The sequence below is a fragment of the Biomphalaria glabrata genome, chromosome 9, assembly GCF_947242115.1.
Source record: "Biomphalaria glabrata chromosome 9, xgBioGlab47.1, whole genome shotgun sequence".
Lineage (NCBI taxonomy): Eukaryota > Metazoa > Mollusca > Gastropoda > Planorbidae > Biomphalaria > Biomphalaria glabrata.
The window spans coordinates 16,618,518-16,634,909 of record NC_074719.1 but is presented as its reverse complement, the minus strand read 5'-3'; the positions used below and the strand labels follow the sequence as shown (position 1 = coordinate 16,634,909).

At 31.5% G+C, this 16,392-nt stretch overlaps 1 protein-coding gene across 1 annotated transcript; it reads left to right on the top strand.

Annotated features, from left to right (window-relative positions):
• The first annotated feature begins 351 nt into the window (after nucleotides 1-351).
• On the top strand, nucleotides 352-15,848 carry LOC106058766 (PHD finger protein 19-like). The gene is made up of 15 exons (XM_056041578.1): nucleotides 352-409; nucleotides 1,660-1,863; nucleotides 2,078-2,159; nucleotides 4,149-4,241; nucleotides 4,959-5,053; nucleotides 5,202-5,232; nucleotides 5,829-5,869; nucleotides 5,999-6,075; nucleotides 6,174-6,226; nucleotides 7,963-8,074; nucleotides 8,299-8,431; nucleotides 8,765-8,832; nucleotides 9,990-10,157; nucleotides 10,419-10,521; nucleotides 10,975-15,848. The coding sequence occupies exons 1-15, from the start codon at nucleotides 407-409 to the stop codon at nucleotides 12,259-12,261; spliced, it is 2,550 nt and encodes an 849-aa protein (XP_055897553.1). The 5' UTR covers nucleotides 352-406; the 3' UTR covers nucleotides 12,262-15,848.
• The last annotated feature ends 544 nt before the right edge of the window (nucleotides 15,849-16,392 follow it).

Here is a 16,392-nt window from a genome sequence, read left to right as displayed (position 1 = left end):
AAAAAAGATTTATAACCTAGTAACCTTATAATTTATTGAGTACATTCCCTTCAACAACAACGAGAAAAAAAAAAAAAAGACCCGCGGAAACACCATAGTGGTAAGAAACTAGGAAAACGGAAATAGCAACTAGCAAGAATATAGTTCTCTTATTACCTATTTTTTAAACTTATGTTATTTACACTCATATATATTTATTAAAGATAAAAAAAATACATACGTTTTTAAGTTATTTTTAAAAGCTTGTGATAATTTAATTTTTGTTATATAACTAAACATTTTAGTTAAAATTCATACACTCATAGCGGAACATGGCGGGAGTTTGTGTTGAATTTGATAATCTGTATGTACTATGGTAGTGATAGTAAACTCTTAAGTAACGGAACTTTCTTTTCTGGACATATTTATGGTTTGATTTAACATTATTTTACACATTTATTGAACTAAATTAAATCAGAACTTTTCAGTGAATTTTTTCTAACGTAGTCTTTCTCTAGTTCTGCAATTTGAGACTCATTATCATTATATTGTGATTTTACCATCACAAAAGTCAAAAGAGATACAAGACACCGATAGCAAAAAAACAGACACAAACACTCTTTTGTTCCCCTGGCAATCAAATCATTAAATAAGAACAATCTGGTATAAACTTTGTCACATGTAAATTATGAGTGAGTCTGGTGTGAATGTACACTTTGGTTTCTTATAGCTATAATGTTTTTTGTTTGGTGTAATGCACAAATTGTAAGACAAATTTCCTTACGGCTACGGATAATAAAGATTATTATTATTATTATTAAATCAGATCGAGAGTCTAGATTATCTAGTAGATTACTCTAGATTTAGACTTAGAGACTAGATCTACCCTGTTTAATGTTACTGTAGTGTAGTCACTGTTACTGTAATTCTAGAGTGTAACTAAGAGAAAGAGTAGAGTATCCACCCCCTATTCTAGACCTAGATATTCTAGAGTCTATGTAGGGCAATATAGAATCTAGGGTAGGCTGAACTAGAGAAACTAGCCCAGATGAGAGATTTAACCTTTAAAAAAAAAAAAATTCATCCTCTAGACATCTCTTCATTCATAGCCCGTTGACTGAGTTCTACTATTGATTACTATTCTTACTAGATTAGTTGTAGCGATTAGATCTATTAATTAATAATACTAGAGTCAGTTAAATTGTTACTGATCTACATCTAAAATCTAAATCTAGATTAATATAGATCTAGAATCTAGTTATTTTTCTAGATCTAGTACTCTAACTGTAGTACACATCTACTGACGTACTATCCATGTCATAGACTCTCCCTCTGGTACTTCTACTAGATCTATAACTGTGGTACAGATCTAGACTAGTACATACTGTCTCAGGTTGTGTCATGTTTATCTCTAGAGATCAAGAGAGTAGTCAGGTTGAATGACTAGACAAGTCTAGATATTTATCAAGAGCAGTCTTTCCCAAACTGTGGGGTGCATTCCTAGAGAAGGAATGAAGGGTGTGATGTGCTGACAAAGGCAAATAATCATTACTCATCATTACTGTTGTGTTTGCATTGTAGTTAACAAGGGTGTCACGTGGCCAGCACTAAAACAATTATAATGTAGTTCTATTAATATTATCTTCTTTAAAAGCTTTTACTAAAATCATTTTAACTTAGTTTCAGGATTCCACACGAGAAAATGATTGCTGCAGTCTAATTCTAAAGAAAAACGCCTCTAATCTAATAAAAACACCAGACATGAAACCTCAAAAGCTTGATGATCAGAAGATGCATCTAAATCTGAAATTAAAAGACAAGAAAAAAGACAAAATTTTGGCTAGATGGACTGATGGCTTGTTTTATTTTGTCAAAGTTAATAGGGTAATTATGAAATTATCATTTTAGTATAAAATTAATTGCTTTTTTTCTTTTAGTATTACCAGAAATAAAGAAGAATTAAGTCATTCTGTATCTCTTGGTTTTGATGAACAATGTACCTTTAAATTTAAATAATTACTGTTTAAACAACACATTACACATTTATGAAATTTAGTTGTTTTGCAAATAATTTATTTTTTTAAATTTTTGTGTTAAGGTATCTCCTGTAAGTGGTAAATGTATGGTGGAATTTGAAGATCAGTCTACAGCCGATGTTGATTTTAAAGATTTACTTGAAGGTATACTTGGATCTAGCTTCTAAATGTTTATTTTTAGAACTATACCAGACATATCTGTTTTCCCATATATTATAGCACTACTTTCATGCTTATAGCTCAGAGAACTATGGTCCAATCTCATTTGTGGACCAGTGGGGTGAGGGGGTATCTGGGAGAAGGTTTTCTGTGCTGCCTTTAGGCGCTCAGTAAACACAACTCTGAGTCTGGTGTCGAACCTTGAGCCCCCTTCATAGGTTCAAGTGTACTTACCCTTTGACCATGCTTCCCATGAAATTAAGAACAGCATATAAACAATTTGATTTTATTCTTTGTTACATGTAAAAAAAAAATTACTACCACTGATTAAACTTTAATAAGGTTACAAAGACAGTTTGTGTGGAAACACAAATTCCACACAAACTCAAAATCGGTCTCCGAAGTGGTCCACCTAGAGTCTTCACCAGGATTTAAACACAAGATTCTGGTGCCAAGTGCTTTACCCCTCAGCCACAGCATCTCCATATATATTCATTTAGCGTACATTTATATTTTTTAAAATAATAATTATTAACCTTATCCATACATTCAAAATTATTATGTTACATGTAATAAAGAGAAACTAAAAAGATTTATTCTTCTTACAAAATTAGATAAATTGGCAATACTAAAAAAAAAAATTCTTTACCTACTTTAGCACTTTAGGTATTGAGCTAGCTACAGAGTACAGATGTATAAAAATGACTTGACAAGCAAGACTTTCCCCTCGCAAATAAAAATTAATATCTCCATTGTCATTTGTCATACAAACTAGACATAGATCTAGCTAGATCTAGTTTTAGATCTAAATCTAGATTCAAGATCTAAGTATTCTAAGTCTAGGTATAGAAGCTTGATATAGAATATCTAAATATACTACTATATCTAGACTAGAACTTGTATGAATTCACACGTTTAATCTTAAAATTACTAGACCTAGACAATGTTATGATCATGAATAGTAGAACATTTGTTACATGGTAAAGGTGTAGTATGCTGTTCAAATCCGATTAATTTCTTAATGTGATACTACTGTTTACATAAAAAATAAATCTGCACCCCTAAGCTGTCAGAAGATAAGTTATTGCCTTAGGCTAAATAATAAAAATTTTGTTCAGATTATTAATACATTTATAATATATATATATTATAAATATATCTAGATATGGGCTCTATTTGGTCTTATTAGACTGTCAAGTGTAGGCCCCTAAAATGGGGATCTGTCAAAACTACACGCTATAAAAGTAGTTGTTTTTTTTAACTTTCAACTAAAACGAAGTTCGTATTAACATATTTTTTTAAACAAGATTTTAATCAGTATTCTATTCCATGAGTTAGTTAATAAATGGAAAATCTATTTTATAATGATCCATTGATACTTTTTCCATTGTGACCTTAGATGCACATTTTTCGTACCAATGCGCGAATCTATAAATGAAGCTTGATTTATTAATGAAGTCTGTGACCTTTGTAAAAGACTTACCTCCCCTGAACTTTTTCATTGAAAAATGGTGTATTGTTTTGAAAAATCTGCTTGCATAGATAATTTAAAAAATTAGTTGGTTCACTTTCTGAAATAAAAAAGTAGCCGTTGCATCAGAATTTTGAATGATCTAAAATATCATGATGTCTGATTTTCATTTTCTCTTCTAGTTTCTGAAATCTAAACCGGACTGACGGACGGACAGGCCACACAAAACTAATAGCATCTTTTCCCTTTTCGGGAGCCGATAAAAATTGTTTCTTAACAAGTTGAAGTCATTTATTAATGTCATTTTGGTTTTCATTGCTATTTGATCTGTTTGTTTTTTGTATAAAAGACTATTCTGAAAGGCTTATTTGTAAGGTTTACAATAACACACCATTCCTAACCAAAATTAAAGACCTTTAAAAATCTTTTGCATTATAACATCTACCCAGTCTGTTAACTATATAAATATATATCTAATAAAAGTGTCTAATCATCTATTTTAGAAAAACAGGAAGGCCTCACACAATGCCACTTCTGTTTTAAAGAGGATTCAAAACCCAAGGATCAGTTAGTTAGGTGTAGCAATTGTGAACGAGGTATGTATTTAACTTCTACAGAGGTCTTTAAATTTCAAATACAATGAAATGTCTAGTAACTTGTAAACATTCTTGTTAATTTGGCATTTATAATCTTTTCAGCTTGTTGACATTTTTTTTTAATCATTTGAAGATAACCTGGTTTGTAAAGGAAAATGTATCATTAGTTAATATTTCAGCATTTAAATGCAAGAAAATAAGAAAAAAAATATTGTCAAGTTACATTACATTTATTTAAAAATAAAAAAAAATTAAAAGAACATGTAGATATTTTTAAGGTCTACATTATGTTAGCTTCTATCTTTAAAAAAAAATAATTTTTTTTTTAGCTGGGAATAGGATAATGATGGTGGATCTTATGTCCTACAGCAGTGTTTCCCAAACTGTGTTCTGTGTTTCCACAAACTATAGGAATAATTAACTAGCAGGCTACCCCATGAATTAATCTCTCTATAAAATATGTTAAGTGTTCCACTAAATACTCGGCATGTGTGAAGTGTTCTGTCAAGGGAAAAGTTTGGATAAAGGGAAACACTGTCCTTCAGTATTAGAAAGCATTGTCCAATTATAATTCTTTTTAAATATCTATTTGAAAATTATTATTTTTTCTTCTGCTTGCCCTATGTCTCTAGATTTGTTATAAATGTTTTCTTCTGCTTGCCTAATGTCACTAGATATGTTTATAAGTTTTCTTCTGCTTACCCTATGTGACAACAGATTATCACCAGTCCTGTCATGTACCGCCAATAACAGATGAAGAAATGGTGGAAAAATTTGTTTGCAGAATTTGTGTGTTTGCATCTTGTGCTCAGGTAAAGTTATATTTTTATTAAATTGATATTATAACTAAAAAAAATTAACTTTGTGTATTGAATGTATTGTTTCTTTAGGATAAACTATCTTCAGTGAATTTTTTTTTTTTTTGTAATAATAAAATATTCTCAATTCTTCATTTTGCAGGCAGGTGGCGCTAAAAGTTCAGGCCACCTGGGTATGTAAAAAAAATAATTTTTTAATTCAGAATTACTTTTTTTTTTAATGTGCTGTATTATTTTACCATATAATTGAAAATAATAAAAACATTGTTGTAACAGTATTGATGACAGATGTGTGTATGCTGTCTGACCTTTGTGACCTGTAGAACAATGCATGACATACTGACTGGCTGTACTAATTAGAGTTGCTAGCTATATTTAAATGAGTAATGTGTTGAAAAACATTTAACCTATGATCATTATAAATGCTTTTAGTTTATTTAAAAAGTTAGTTATTGTCAGTTGCTGTAACAATGAATTAGGAATTTATCCATTGAGTTGCTGTGTGGTGAGGGGAGGAACAAAAGAAAACACCAGGAAAATATTACTATTAACAATTTGTTTAATACACATTTAGTTTAAAATGTTGGTGCTACTGAGAATTGGAGTGGGGTGATGACTTACTGTAATTACTTATCTTGTTTATTAGTGGCTAAATTTTCTAAATACATGCCTTGGTATTAGGTATTTTTATAGTGTATCTTTACGCCAACACATCACATAAGTAACTTTTCTAAAGACTTTCTTGTTGTTTTTGTTTTTTTTTCTTTAGCTGAAAAATATGCAATTATGAAACAGCACTTTCCATATGATGTAAGTTACCACGATTGTTTGTATGTTTGTGTTGTACATTGTTGTGGTAACTACAGAATAGTGTCGTGGCTTGCTGGAGTCCTCATTTAGCAATATCACACTGCATACTGTGCTGCTTTTATTCCTCAGATCGAATACTTGACATGGAACGCTGGACACACCAGTAATATGGAGCATTGTTTTTGTTATTGTGGTGGTCCTGGCATGTAAGTGTATACGTTAAAATATTTTTAATCTTCCAGCAAGCTTTACAAAATAATTTTTTTTTATTCTTTTTGTTTTTTAACTTTTTTTTTTTTTTCAGTTGGTATAATAAAATGCTTCAGTGCTGCAGATGCCGTCAATGGTTTCACGAAGGTATACAAGTTTTCTTGAAGTTTAGTGTGTGCTTATCTAGAGCAGGGGTGGGCAACCTTTTTGTATCGAGGGCCGCATTAAAAAAGTTTGGGCATGGCGGGCCGCATATATATATTTATAAGCTTGCTGTGTAGAATGTCTTTTAATTCATATATACACTGTATATTATATTCACGTTTCTTTCTTTATTTTCACACTCCACGTTGAATTACAACAAGTGTTAGCAATTTTTGAAACCAATTTTACATTTTTTTAAAAATTGCTGTTGTCTTTATCCACACAAATATACAGTTGTACTTAATGTGCAGTATTTTACTTCTTACACTCGTACATAATGTTTCTTAACTGTGAAACTATCTTACTAGTTGTTACCCCCGTGTGTGACTGCTGTCAAATTACAGTCAGTCAACATTGACCAGTGATTATACTATTTTAGTTTCCACAAAAAAGATGCTTGCTCACTGAACGAGACAATAAATGTTCCGTAAGTTAAATGTCGGGACAAGCGAAACCTGCCCTTGTGGAGCATAACCAGAGAATGCTGACCATGTCCTTCAATGGTGCATACTTAATCAAGAGACCCGAACAAGACTGGAAACTACTACGCAGTTCATATCTTATTACTGATATGAACCCTCCAATATGTAAAATGAGAACGAAGAAGAAGAACTGATGTATGTGTACCCAAATAGTGTGAACAGCAGCAAAGCTTTTTTAAGTGTGGAAATACAGCTTCTGGCACCCATAAGACTCCCGTGTTAGTACTGACTGGAATTTCTCTTTGCTTTGAGTTATGTCCTCTGGATCGGCTTCTGTGCTAAATGGTGAGCTGATGGTATTAAAAACTGGTTCTTGACGTCTTAAAATTTGCTTTTATAAATTGCACAATAAAGGAATCTTTATAAGTGTTGTACTTTTAATCATTCCACTAATAATAGTTTCACCTTTCAGCAAAGGAAAATGACAAAACTATTTTCTTTTGCTTGCTTGTAGAAATGGGAAAGTCTTGTTTGAAAAGATTTAACATGTATTTACATTTCATATGTAAACAATCAATTGCAATAGCAGTTATAAGTAAAATAAAACATGAAATTTGTCTTCCACTCTTCATTAGAAATATTGGTAACAAGGCCCTTCAAGGAACAAAGCACTTTCTTCCTTGAGATTTTATATTTTTCTCCTTTGCCTTGCCTATGCTAAGATAGCGGATATATTGGATTATTTATTCAAAATCAGACTACCTGTGGTTTTAACCTCTAGCCCTATTAATCTTATATACTATGTGTATGTGGACTATTCAATGTTGAAATTACATGCAGCTTTGTGCAAACTTTCCTGTTTCGAGTTTATGGTTCTCAGTCAAAGATTGAGCTCCATCAGTTGTTACACTTGCCATCTTGTTCCAAGCCTACCCAACACTCAGACATTGTGTCTTCAATTGTGTGTATAGATGTATAGCCAATAATCATTAGTCGTCGTTTACTTAAAACTTTTTATAATAAGACAGTTTCAATAATTTATATCAAAGTTGTTTATAATATTTGCATTTTTCTATCTTTATACTGTGGGCAAACCTGATTTCTGTAGGTGTCGGTGGGCCGCATGTGGCCCGCGGGCCGTAATTTACCCACCCCTGATCTAGAGTATGGGTAAATATGTTAGTTAACTTCATATTTACATACCAGTAAATTTCCTTCTCAAAAGTAATTACTTGTAATATATATATTTTTTTCTAGCTTGCATTCAGAGTCTGAAAGAAGAACTGCTAATAGGCGATCGTTTTTACTTTTTTGCTTGTGCTCATTGCAATTTCGGAATAGAGTTTCTACAGCGAATGGAACTTGATTGGTATGTTTTTAATGATTTATTGCTGCGGCATTCAAAATTGATACTCTTGGCTAAATCATTTTTTTTTCTTCCATTTTTAACATACAACTAAAAAAAATAAATTTTGTTATGGCTTCGAAAGTAATTTCATTTTTTTCTTTATTTCAAACCATCACATGCTTCAGCATGTCTTATGCAGCATCATTGATAAACTTCTTGATTCAAATCAGTTTTATTCTTTCTAGGATGACCATTACACACGTCACAGTGTTTCATCTGGTCATGACGATGGGTACGAGATATGTAGATCTGGACACAGATATAGTGCCATTTGTTATGGATAAACACCAGACTTTTGGATTTAAAAGGCTGATTAACGTAAGTTGTTCTATGCCAGTTTATCATTATCACCATGTACTTTTAAGACTTGGGAAATTTAAAAAATCATCTTGAGGTCAAAGTACAGGATGTCTATAGATATTTTATGGTTCAAAGTATCCCCATCATTAAAAAAGCAAAATATAGATAAATAGAAAGATACTTAACAAAAAAAATAAAGAAAAAAAACAATATAAAAGAGACAAAGTATTCTACACCACAAATGAACAAGAAACAATCCATTTAAAGAAGAATAAAACAACAACTAAATTTCAACTTACAAAATGTTTTACCTTGCTTGTAAGATGATATTCATGTGCATTCTCATTGTAGGGAATGCATGGAAGTCAAGATGCTATAAGGAGAATACTGCTTAAAATTCTTCAGAAAAACAGCTCAATGTAAGTTTGCATTGAAAGGTTTGATCACTTTTAGATTAGTTGGATATTTCAATTAATGTGTACATGTGTGTGTATATATATATATTGATTGAAATTAAATTTATAAATATTATTTAACTTAGTTAACTGGGTGTATGGTCACTAGATTCTTGTGTGAATTTGCTGATCTCCCATCAAGCAAATCCACAGGTGGCAGATAAAGTAATGGTGTGTACTGGGGAAATAAAATCAAACCTGCTGCCTTGCAGGAAGTGGGGGGATCCACAAAGGCTAGGCCTCCTTACCCGAAAATAAAGGCAGCTATCCAGATGGTTGTGTGCTGACGCTAAGAACTCTTGTCATAAAAAAAACATGAGAGATCACAATGGAAAACAACCTAGGCCAGAAAAAGGACAAGATTTTTTTTTATTACAATGACAAGAGACAATCATAACAATTATATTATATTAAAATTACTGAGCACAAGTTTGAAAATTTTCAAACTTTTAAATATTTAAGAAGTACAATAAATTTTGTTAATGACTTAAAGAAATAGAAGAACAAATAGCTGGAGGCAACAGAGCATTCAATATCAGCCACCATTTACTTAAGAGCAAAACAATATCAAGGAAAACAAAGAAAACGATATATAAAAGCATAATATGACCAGTAGCTGTCATGTATGCAAGTGACACTAACAAAAACATCAGAAAATCTGCTAAGTACTTTGAATGGAAAATACTTTCAAATCTATGGTGCTATACAAAAGGAAACTGGGTGGATGACATGCACTAACCATGACATTTGCCCATTGTATGAAGACCTACCTAAAGTGGTGCTACTGGGATTGGTGGATGACCTCTAGATCATTGATCTACACCTAGATAATTACAGCTCAGATTACACATTTTTCTATTCTATTGTTATGAAGCAGCTGAAGTCGATTTTGTTGTGTAGATATCTATTCTCAGTTCTTTTTAATTTCCTATTTCTTGTATTCATTATCGTGTTTTTCATTAAAAGGGCAAGATTTTAAAAATTGTATTGATTAAATTACATTTAGGGTATAGTAAAAAAAAAATTATAATTACTTGTTATGATTTGTTTGGTGCATCAAAGGGTCCGGCCATTCTTTGATTCTTTCATTTTAAGTTGTTTTTTTTCTTTTACATGCACAGTTTTTGCTGTGGAGCTGAAGTCAAGAAGCGCTGTACATACTTTGGTGTCAGAGAGAGAACTCCTCCGCCTGTGCCACCTTTTTCAATTCCAGTGGTTGAGCATATTATTACAAGTGAATCATTAAAAGAGACATCCTTAAAGAGCATCACATTCAATCCTAGCCAATTGTAAGAGCTGTTTCATTGGCATTTTTTTTTAAATTTGTTCCTTTACTGTCATATATATATATATATATATACACTATTCTAATCAATCTTGGTGTGTCTAAAGCAACAACAACTCTACTAGAGATTAAGACTAGCAAAGGATTGTAATAAATAACAATCTCAGTTTTGAACAGTTTGCTTAGTTCAGAATTATTGTGTGAGTGTATCTGACATCTTAGATATTTTATAACTGTATGAATTGATTTTTTTTTTCCCCCACAGTAACTCCTCAGTTCCGTATGTACTGAGAGGAGCCAAAAAAGATGTTCCTCCATCACTTAGTGCAAGATTCAAGGAATCTAAACTGGCAAAGATAGCTAGAGTTGTAAGTCCAAAACATTTTTTTTAATTGGTTGCTTAGTGTGTATGTTAAATATTTCAAGTTTCCTTTAAATTCAAGAGCAGATGTCCATGATTGAAATATAGCAGTGAGTGACATTCTCTCATTTGGTATGTGGAGCAGAATAAAACTTTACAGAAATTAATAAAAAAAAATTTTGCAATGCTTAAATACCAAAAAAAAAATCTAGTTTACATGATTAATCATAGGAAATATTTTGAAATTAAAATTTGATTTTTTAAGTCATTTTATTTCATATCAATTATAATAATTAATTAGAATGATCCCTTTTCAATCCAAATTATTTGACACAAATAAATCCAATGATATTAACTCCATATTAATGAACAACATGCTTATAATATGATAGCTAGTCTATGGACATGCTTAAAGCATGTTGAATTTAAATTTAAAATTTAATATTTTCATTCCTTTCAGAAATCTGAACACAATTATTGCACTCCTGTAAAATGTCAAGAGGAGATTCCAATCAAACGTGGGAGAAAATCTCCAACACCCACACACATCATGGCTGACATTGATGCTAACAATAACTCTCCTGCCAAGAATTCTCCTGAAAAATCAGATTCCATTCCTGAGGAAATTTGTAATGATGTGCCAAGTGATAATAGTAGTGTTAAAAGTGAACAGAAATCATCTGGTGATAAAGATAAGGGTATTCTTGCTGCCAAAAGTTCCTGCCGAGTTCTCACATACCCTGAGGAACAGCCAAAGAAATCCTTTTGGTCACTGGATACAGCTATCCCAGAACCATCCAGTTTTACTGGGGCTAATCATCCATTTCTCACTTCGTTTGAACAAGACAATATACGTCAGAAAAGGAAACACTTTGAAGAGGAACTCTTGCGATTATCTTCTGTCATTTACAAAGATGACAGCAGCAGCAGAGATATAAAAAAAGATATTCCACTAGTTTCTCCTCATCCAGATATGAACATCAAAGGGTTTAAAGGTGAACTAGCAGAGCTCATTAATGCCTTTAAACCCTCTAAGAAGTCTAGAACTTTATCTAATGAATGTAATTCTCTTCCAGAGAAGTTGTCTGTCAGGACAAGTCCTAGCCACCTTGAAACCTCTCCTAGAATACCTCGTGCAAGTTCCTTATCCACAAAAACTTCCAAATTATTAAGTCTTTCACCACATATTAATAGTCAAAAACTTTCTTTTAAGAATGGCTTCAATCACAGAAAGCAAGAGTCATCTTCCACCCTCAAAAGTTCAGAACTTTTGGATAAAGTGGCAGAGAAAAGGCTGAAGGCCTTAAGTAGGTGCCTTAAAAATCTGAGCCCAACTTGTGGTTTTCGCTTTCCAGTTTTGGAAGAGAAACATCCACCTGTTGCCAGCAGTACTTCATTAGCTGTGACTAGTGTACCTGACAGTTCACCCATCAAGACCTCATCATCACCCAAGTGTAATAAATCTAGTCTTGGCCGTTTAAAAGATGCTAGGGGTAAGAAGCGAAAGATATGTTTATCTGACAACCTGAAAGATGAGATGATGGACTCTGTAAGGCGAAGCAATCGCAGTCGTCATGCTGTTAAACGGCTGGAAGCATCCATTGGAAGTAAGAGCTATGATTATTGTGAGCGCTTGCAAAGCACATCTTCAGGACGTGCAAATGCAGATCATTATGAGGTGATATCTCTTCGGATAAGGCCTGATAATAATATTGTGGAATATCTTGTTGATTGGACCCAACAATAATATTTGCCTAACAATAGGTCAACATTATTTAAATCTAACTTAATACAATTTCTACATATTTTTTTTTGCTTAAGATCTGCCAATTTTTTCTTCCAATAATACTTCAGACTTAAAATACTCTTTAAAGGTGGATTCATTACTCATTTTAATTTCACTCATCTAATTTTAATAATTTTATTTTTAAATATTTTAGGTTGTTTTGTTTCAAATAATTCTTTTGTTCAAAGACATATATTTAGAGATAGACTTAGTAATTATTGGGGTTCACTATAGAAATAAGCATTTTGTGAAAATTTCTCAAGATAAAGAAAAAAAAAAGGAAACAGCTAAATATTGAAATTTAATAGTTTTTTTCACCCATTGATTTTATTTTGAAAAAGATTGGTTTGGGAGAAGATAAATATTAACAAAATTTTTAAAACAGTATTGTGATATGCATCCTTATTGTTTTTTAGCATTTTTCCAATTTCAAAACTAAAATTTTATTGTTGTGCTGACTTAACCTTTTTCTAAACATGACCCTACTTGTTCACGTGGTTACAAATTTTTTATTTGTAATAATTTATATTATGTTCTTTGCTCTTCATACCAATAGATGTCTGTTACTTTATATATTTAGATAGAAGTATATATTATACCCTGTTAAATGAAGCAAATGATAAACGGGAAAAAACCTGTGAATGCATCTTAAATTTTTGTCATTGTTAAAAAAGAAAAAGATGCTTGAACTAGTTTTGAATAACTTAGATTTTTATGGTGTTACAAAACAACACTCATCATCATCAAACTCCATTTGAGTGAGGGCTTGAGAGGCTTAAATCCACAAAACAACAATAGAGCAACCTGAAAGAACTGTACATTAAATGTGTACATACATTTATTTAAATAATTTTATTCTAATTTGGCTGTTTATTCAATTTCTTAAAATGTAACTTATCGTTTGTGTATTTCCACATTGTTAATGTGAATTTTGTTTTATATTTCATGAGAAATTTATAAGAAACCATTTAGTGTTAACTAGTGGTCCCAAGTGATGACTAGAATTTATGCTTATGAATCAGGGGATGGAAAAGGGAACAATAGCAATCTAGTATTAATGTATCAATTTTAAAGTAAATTAAAAAAATGTAAAGTTTCCCTTTCAGACCATGCAATCTATAGGGCAGATGATGTTCAAGTCATCTGTTTCTGTGACTAATGGTTAGCAAGCATGGTGTCATGTGGCTAGCACAATGGCCAACCGCCTTAACTTTCCCCAAATAAAGTCAGGTACCCAGTTAGAGTTGGATGGACTAAGGGGCGCCCTAAAATACAGAACTTCGAAATCCCAGTCCTTTGCCGTATTTGAACCCAGGACCACAGGTTCAGAAGCCAAGCTTTTAACCACTCAGCCACCCCACCCCCTAACCCGTCCTTCCCAATTTAAAAGTAGACAGTACAAATATCACCTCTTTGGTTAACTGCCTGGGGTTCAGTTTATTTATTTGCATCTACTCCATTTCATTTCTAAATTTAAAAAGTGCAACCATATAATCTGGGTTTATGTCTTGTTACCATACACACATGGTTTCAAAACAAGATGTAGCTAAGAATGTCTGGTTTATTTATATAATATATTTTGTGCCATTTATTTTTTACTTGTATAAAAAAAATGTACATATAGAGTACTAATAAATACATTTTTGACTCTGTACATTTCTTCTAGACCATTGGAAATGCAATTGACATTGAATAATTAGAAATATATATTTAAATATGATATATAAATTATGTTTTGAGATAGATAATGTAAGTACTAGATCAAATTCATTGAGACTGAATGGCTTGGTATTAGTGACACTAACTTGCTTTAAGATTGTGTCACATTGTTAAATGTTATTTATTTGTTTGCTTGGTTACGATGTAATACAAGTATGTAAATGTTAAGGGTTTTTTTTGTATGCAATTAAAAGTCTAAAGGTAAAAATGTTACTTAAAGTTGTTTAAATCAGAAATCCAAAAACTAGTACTTTTGAAAAAAAAAAAATAAGCCCATTAAAGGAAACAAAGGTCATGACAAGTTGAAACATACCATATATAGTCTTTAAGCCTTGACCAGTGTAATGTAATTACATTTTACCTGTCCAATCCATCCCATCCCCCACACACACAACAGTTATTGTGATTTAAACATTTCCACCATAAAAGTTTGTCAGTAGTATGCCCTTTTAACCAAGTCACTAATGTACTACATTAGTGTGAAATTGAGAACTTATCACTTTCAATGACTCTCCTGTACTATTGTATGCAATCAAGCTATTTGGCTTCATCCAATGATGGTCTTTTTGTTGTTTTTACATGAAGCTTTCAGTCCAACATTGTGAAATCTCTTGTCATTTTTCAGGACATTTTTTTGTTCACTGGGCTTTTAGGCCTATGGCAACTTTATATTCCTAGCTTCTTAGTTCATTGACTGTCGTCTGACAAGCCTAGAAAAGCAAAGAAAAACAGTTTTTAGCTAGTAAAAATATTTCTGTTGCAATAAGTTAAAACTTAGCTGGCCAGTGACAACATGCAGCCGGAATTTGCTATACTTTTAAGTGCTGTTATGATTGGGAGTTTTTTTTTTTTTTTTTTTTTTTTGCTTGTTATCTACTAAAAACATTAGTTCAAATGTTGAACTTCTCAAAAGGAGAATAAAAGTGCACCAGAAATGTTTTAAAATGAGTAGATAATTAGACTACAAAATTGTCCAATTGTTTCTTTTGCAAACCGGTTTGAAAGCTGACTTAGGTCGAAATTGCCTTTTTCATTGTTCTTGTATCTATTCTACAAAACATTTTTTTTTCCTACTGCTTTGAAAAAATGAGTTCATTGTGATACTTGTTATAAAAGTTGACTTTGTTGAAATGTGTTGCAGTGTTCTAAGCTTGAGAATGAATAGGGTCAAAGTAAGCAGAAGGCTATTGGAACAGATTGTCTTGTATCTGTCAGATCGGCTTTTGTGACCATGCCATATAAAGGGCCAGTCATTCTATGAATACTATCAAAATTTAAAATGTCATTTTCTGACAGCGTTTTTTTTTTTTTTTAATTTATTATTTCTGTTGGATTCAATAACTCAATGTCGCAAAGATTTTTAGTAAATATATCATAATTTTTAAACTACTGGTATCTATATATTAAGATGCATATGTCTCAGTTGTAATGCTTGCCTTCACATCAAGAACAAGCTGATATCTGTCAAGCTGAATGACTGTTTGATCAATATATTGTCTGGAGGATGCAAATTTTAGTTTTTTATTTCACAAGTTTATTTATAACATTTATTCTAAATTTTTATTTTCATGTCATGTGATTGTCCTCTACATAATTTCAATGGGGAATTTGTTTGAATTCATTCTAAGATGGTACAATGTATAAGTTTATAGGTAGGATGGTGTAGATACAAGTCTACACCCCTTGAGAAATATGTGTTTATAAATGAACAGTATCTTGTTTCATGTAATATAAACTCATCAGTTCATGTACATGTGTTGTATCTATTGGTTTGTCAACAGTTGTGTGTTACCACAGTTCCAACAGAAAATAAACTAATTTAACATTTTGATTTGTGTTATTTATTTTTACAAGGTTTTCATAAGTACACAATAAACTTCAGAGAGGTAATAGTGAAGATTAGTGTAGCATAGACTTATATATACTATATCTAGACTGACCATGGAGACTTTTTAAAACTACAAAAAAAAAATGTGAAAAAGTTTTAGAAAGTCTTTTTTTTTTTTTTTTTTTGTTCAATCCTAACCTATGAAACATTTGATTTTTAGATCTAGATCTAGTAATTGAAGATAAAAAATAAGAGCACTCTCGTCTCATAATTATTATTTTGCAATTTTTAGATACATAATCTAGAAAGATATAGAAATCTATTTAAATGTACATGTATTATTTCGATCTAGGATTTTGAAACATTATCTCAATGGAAACAAACAGGAAATGGCTTTGTGTTTGCGTGAATATCCGAGAAATAATTTTGCATTATTTGAAAACTAAAGATCATTACTTTTCTAAGATTTATTGGGGCTACTCCCCTTAGCGCTTAAAAAAGAGTTTACGTACATAAAAATCTATATATATATATATATAGGTCTG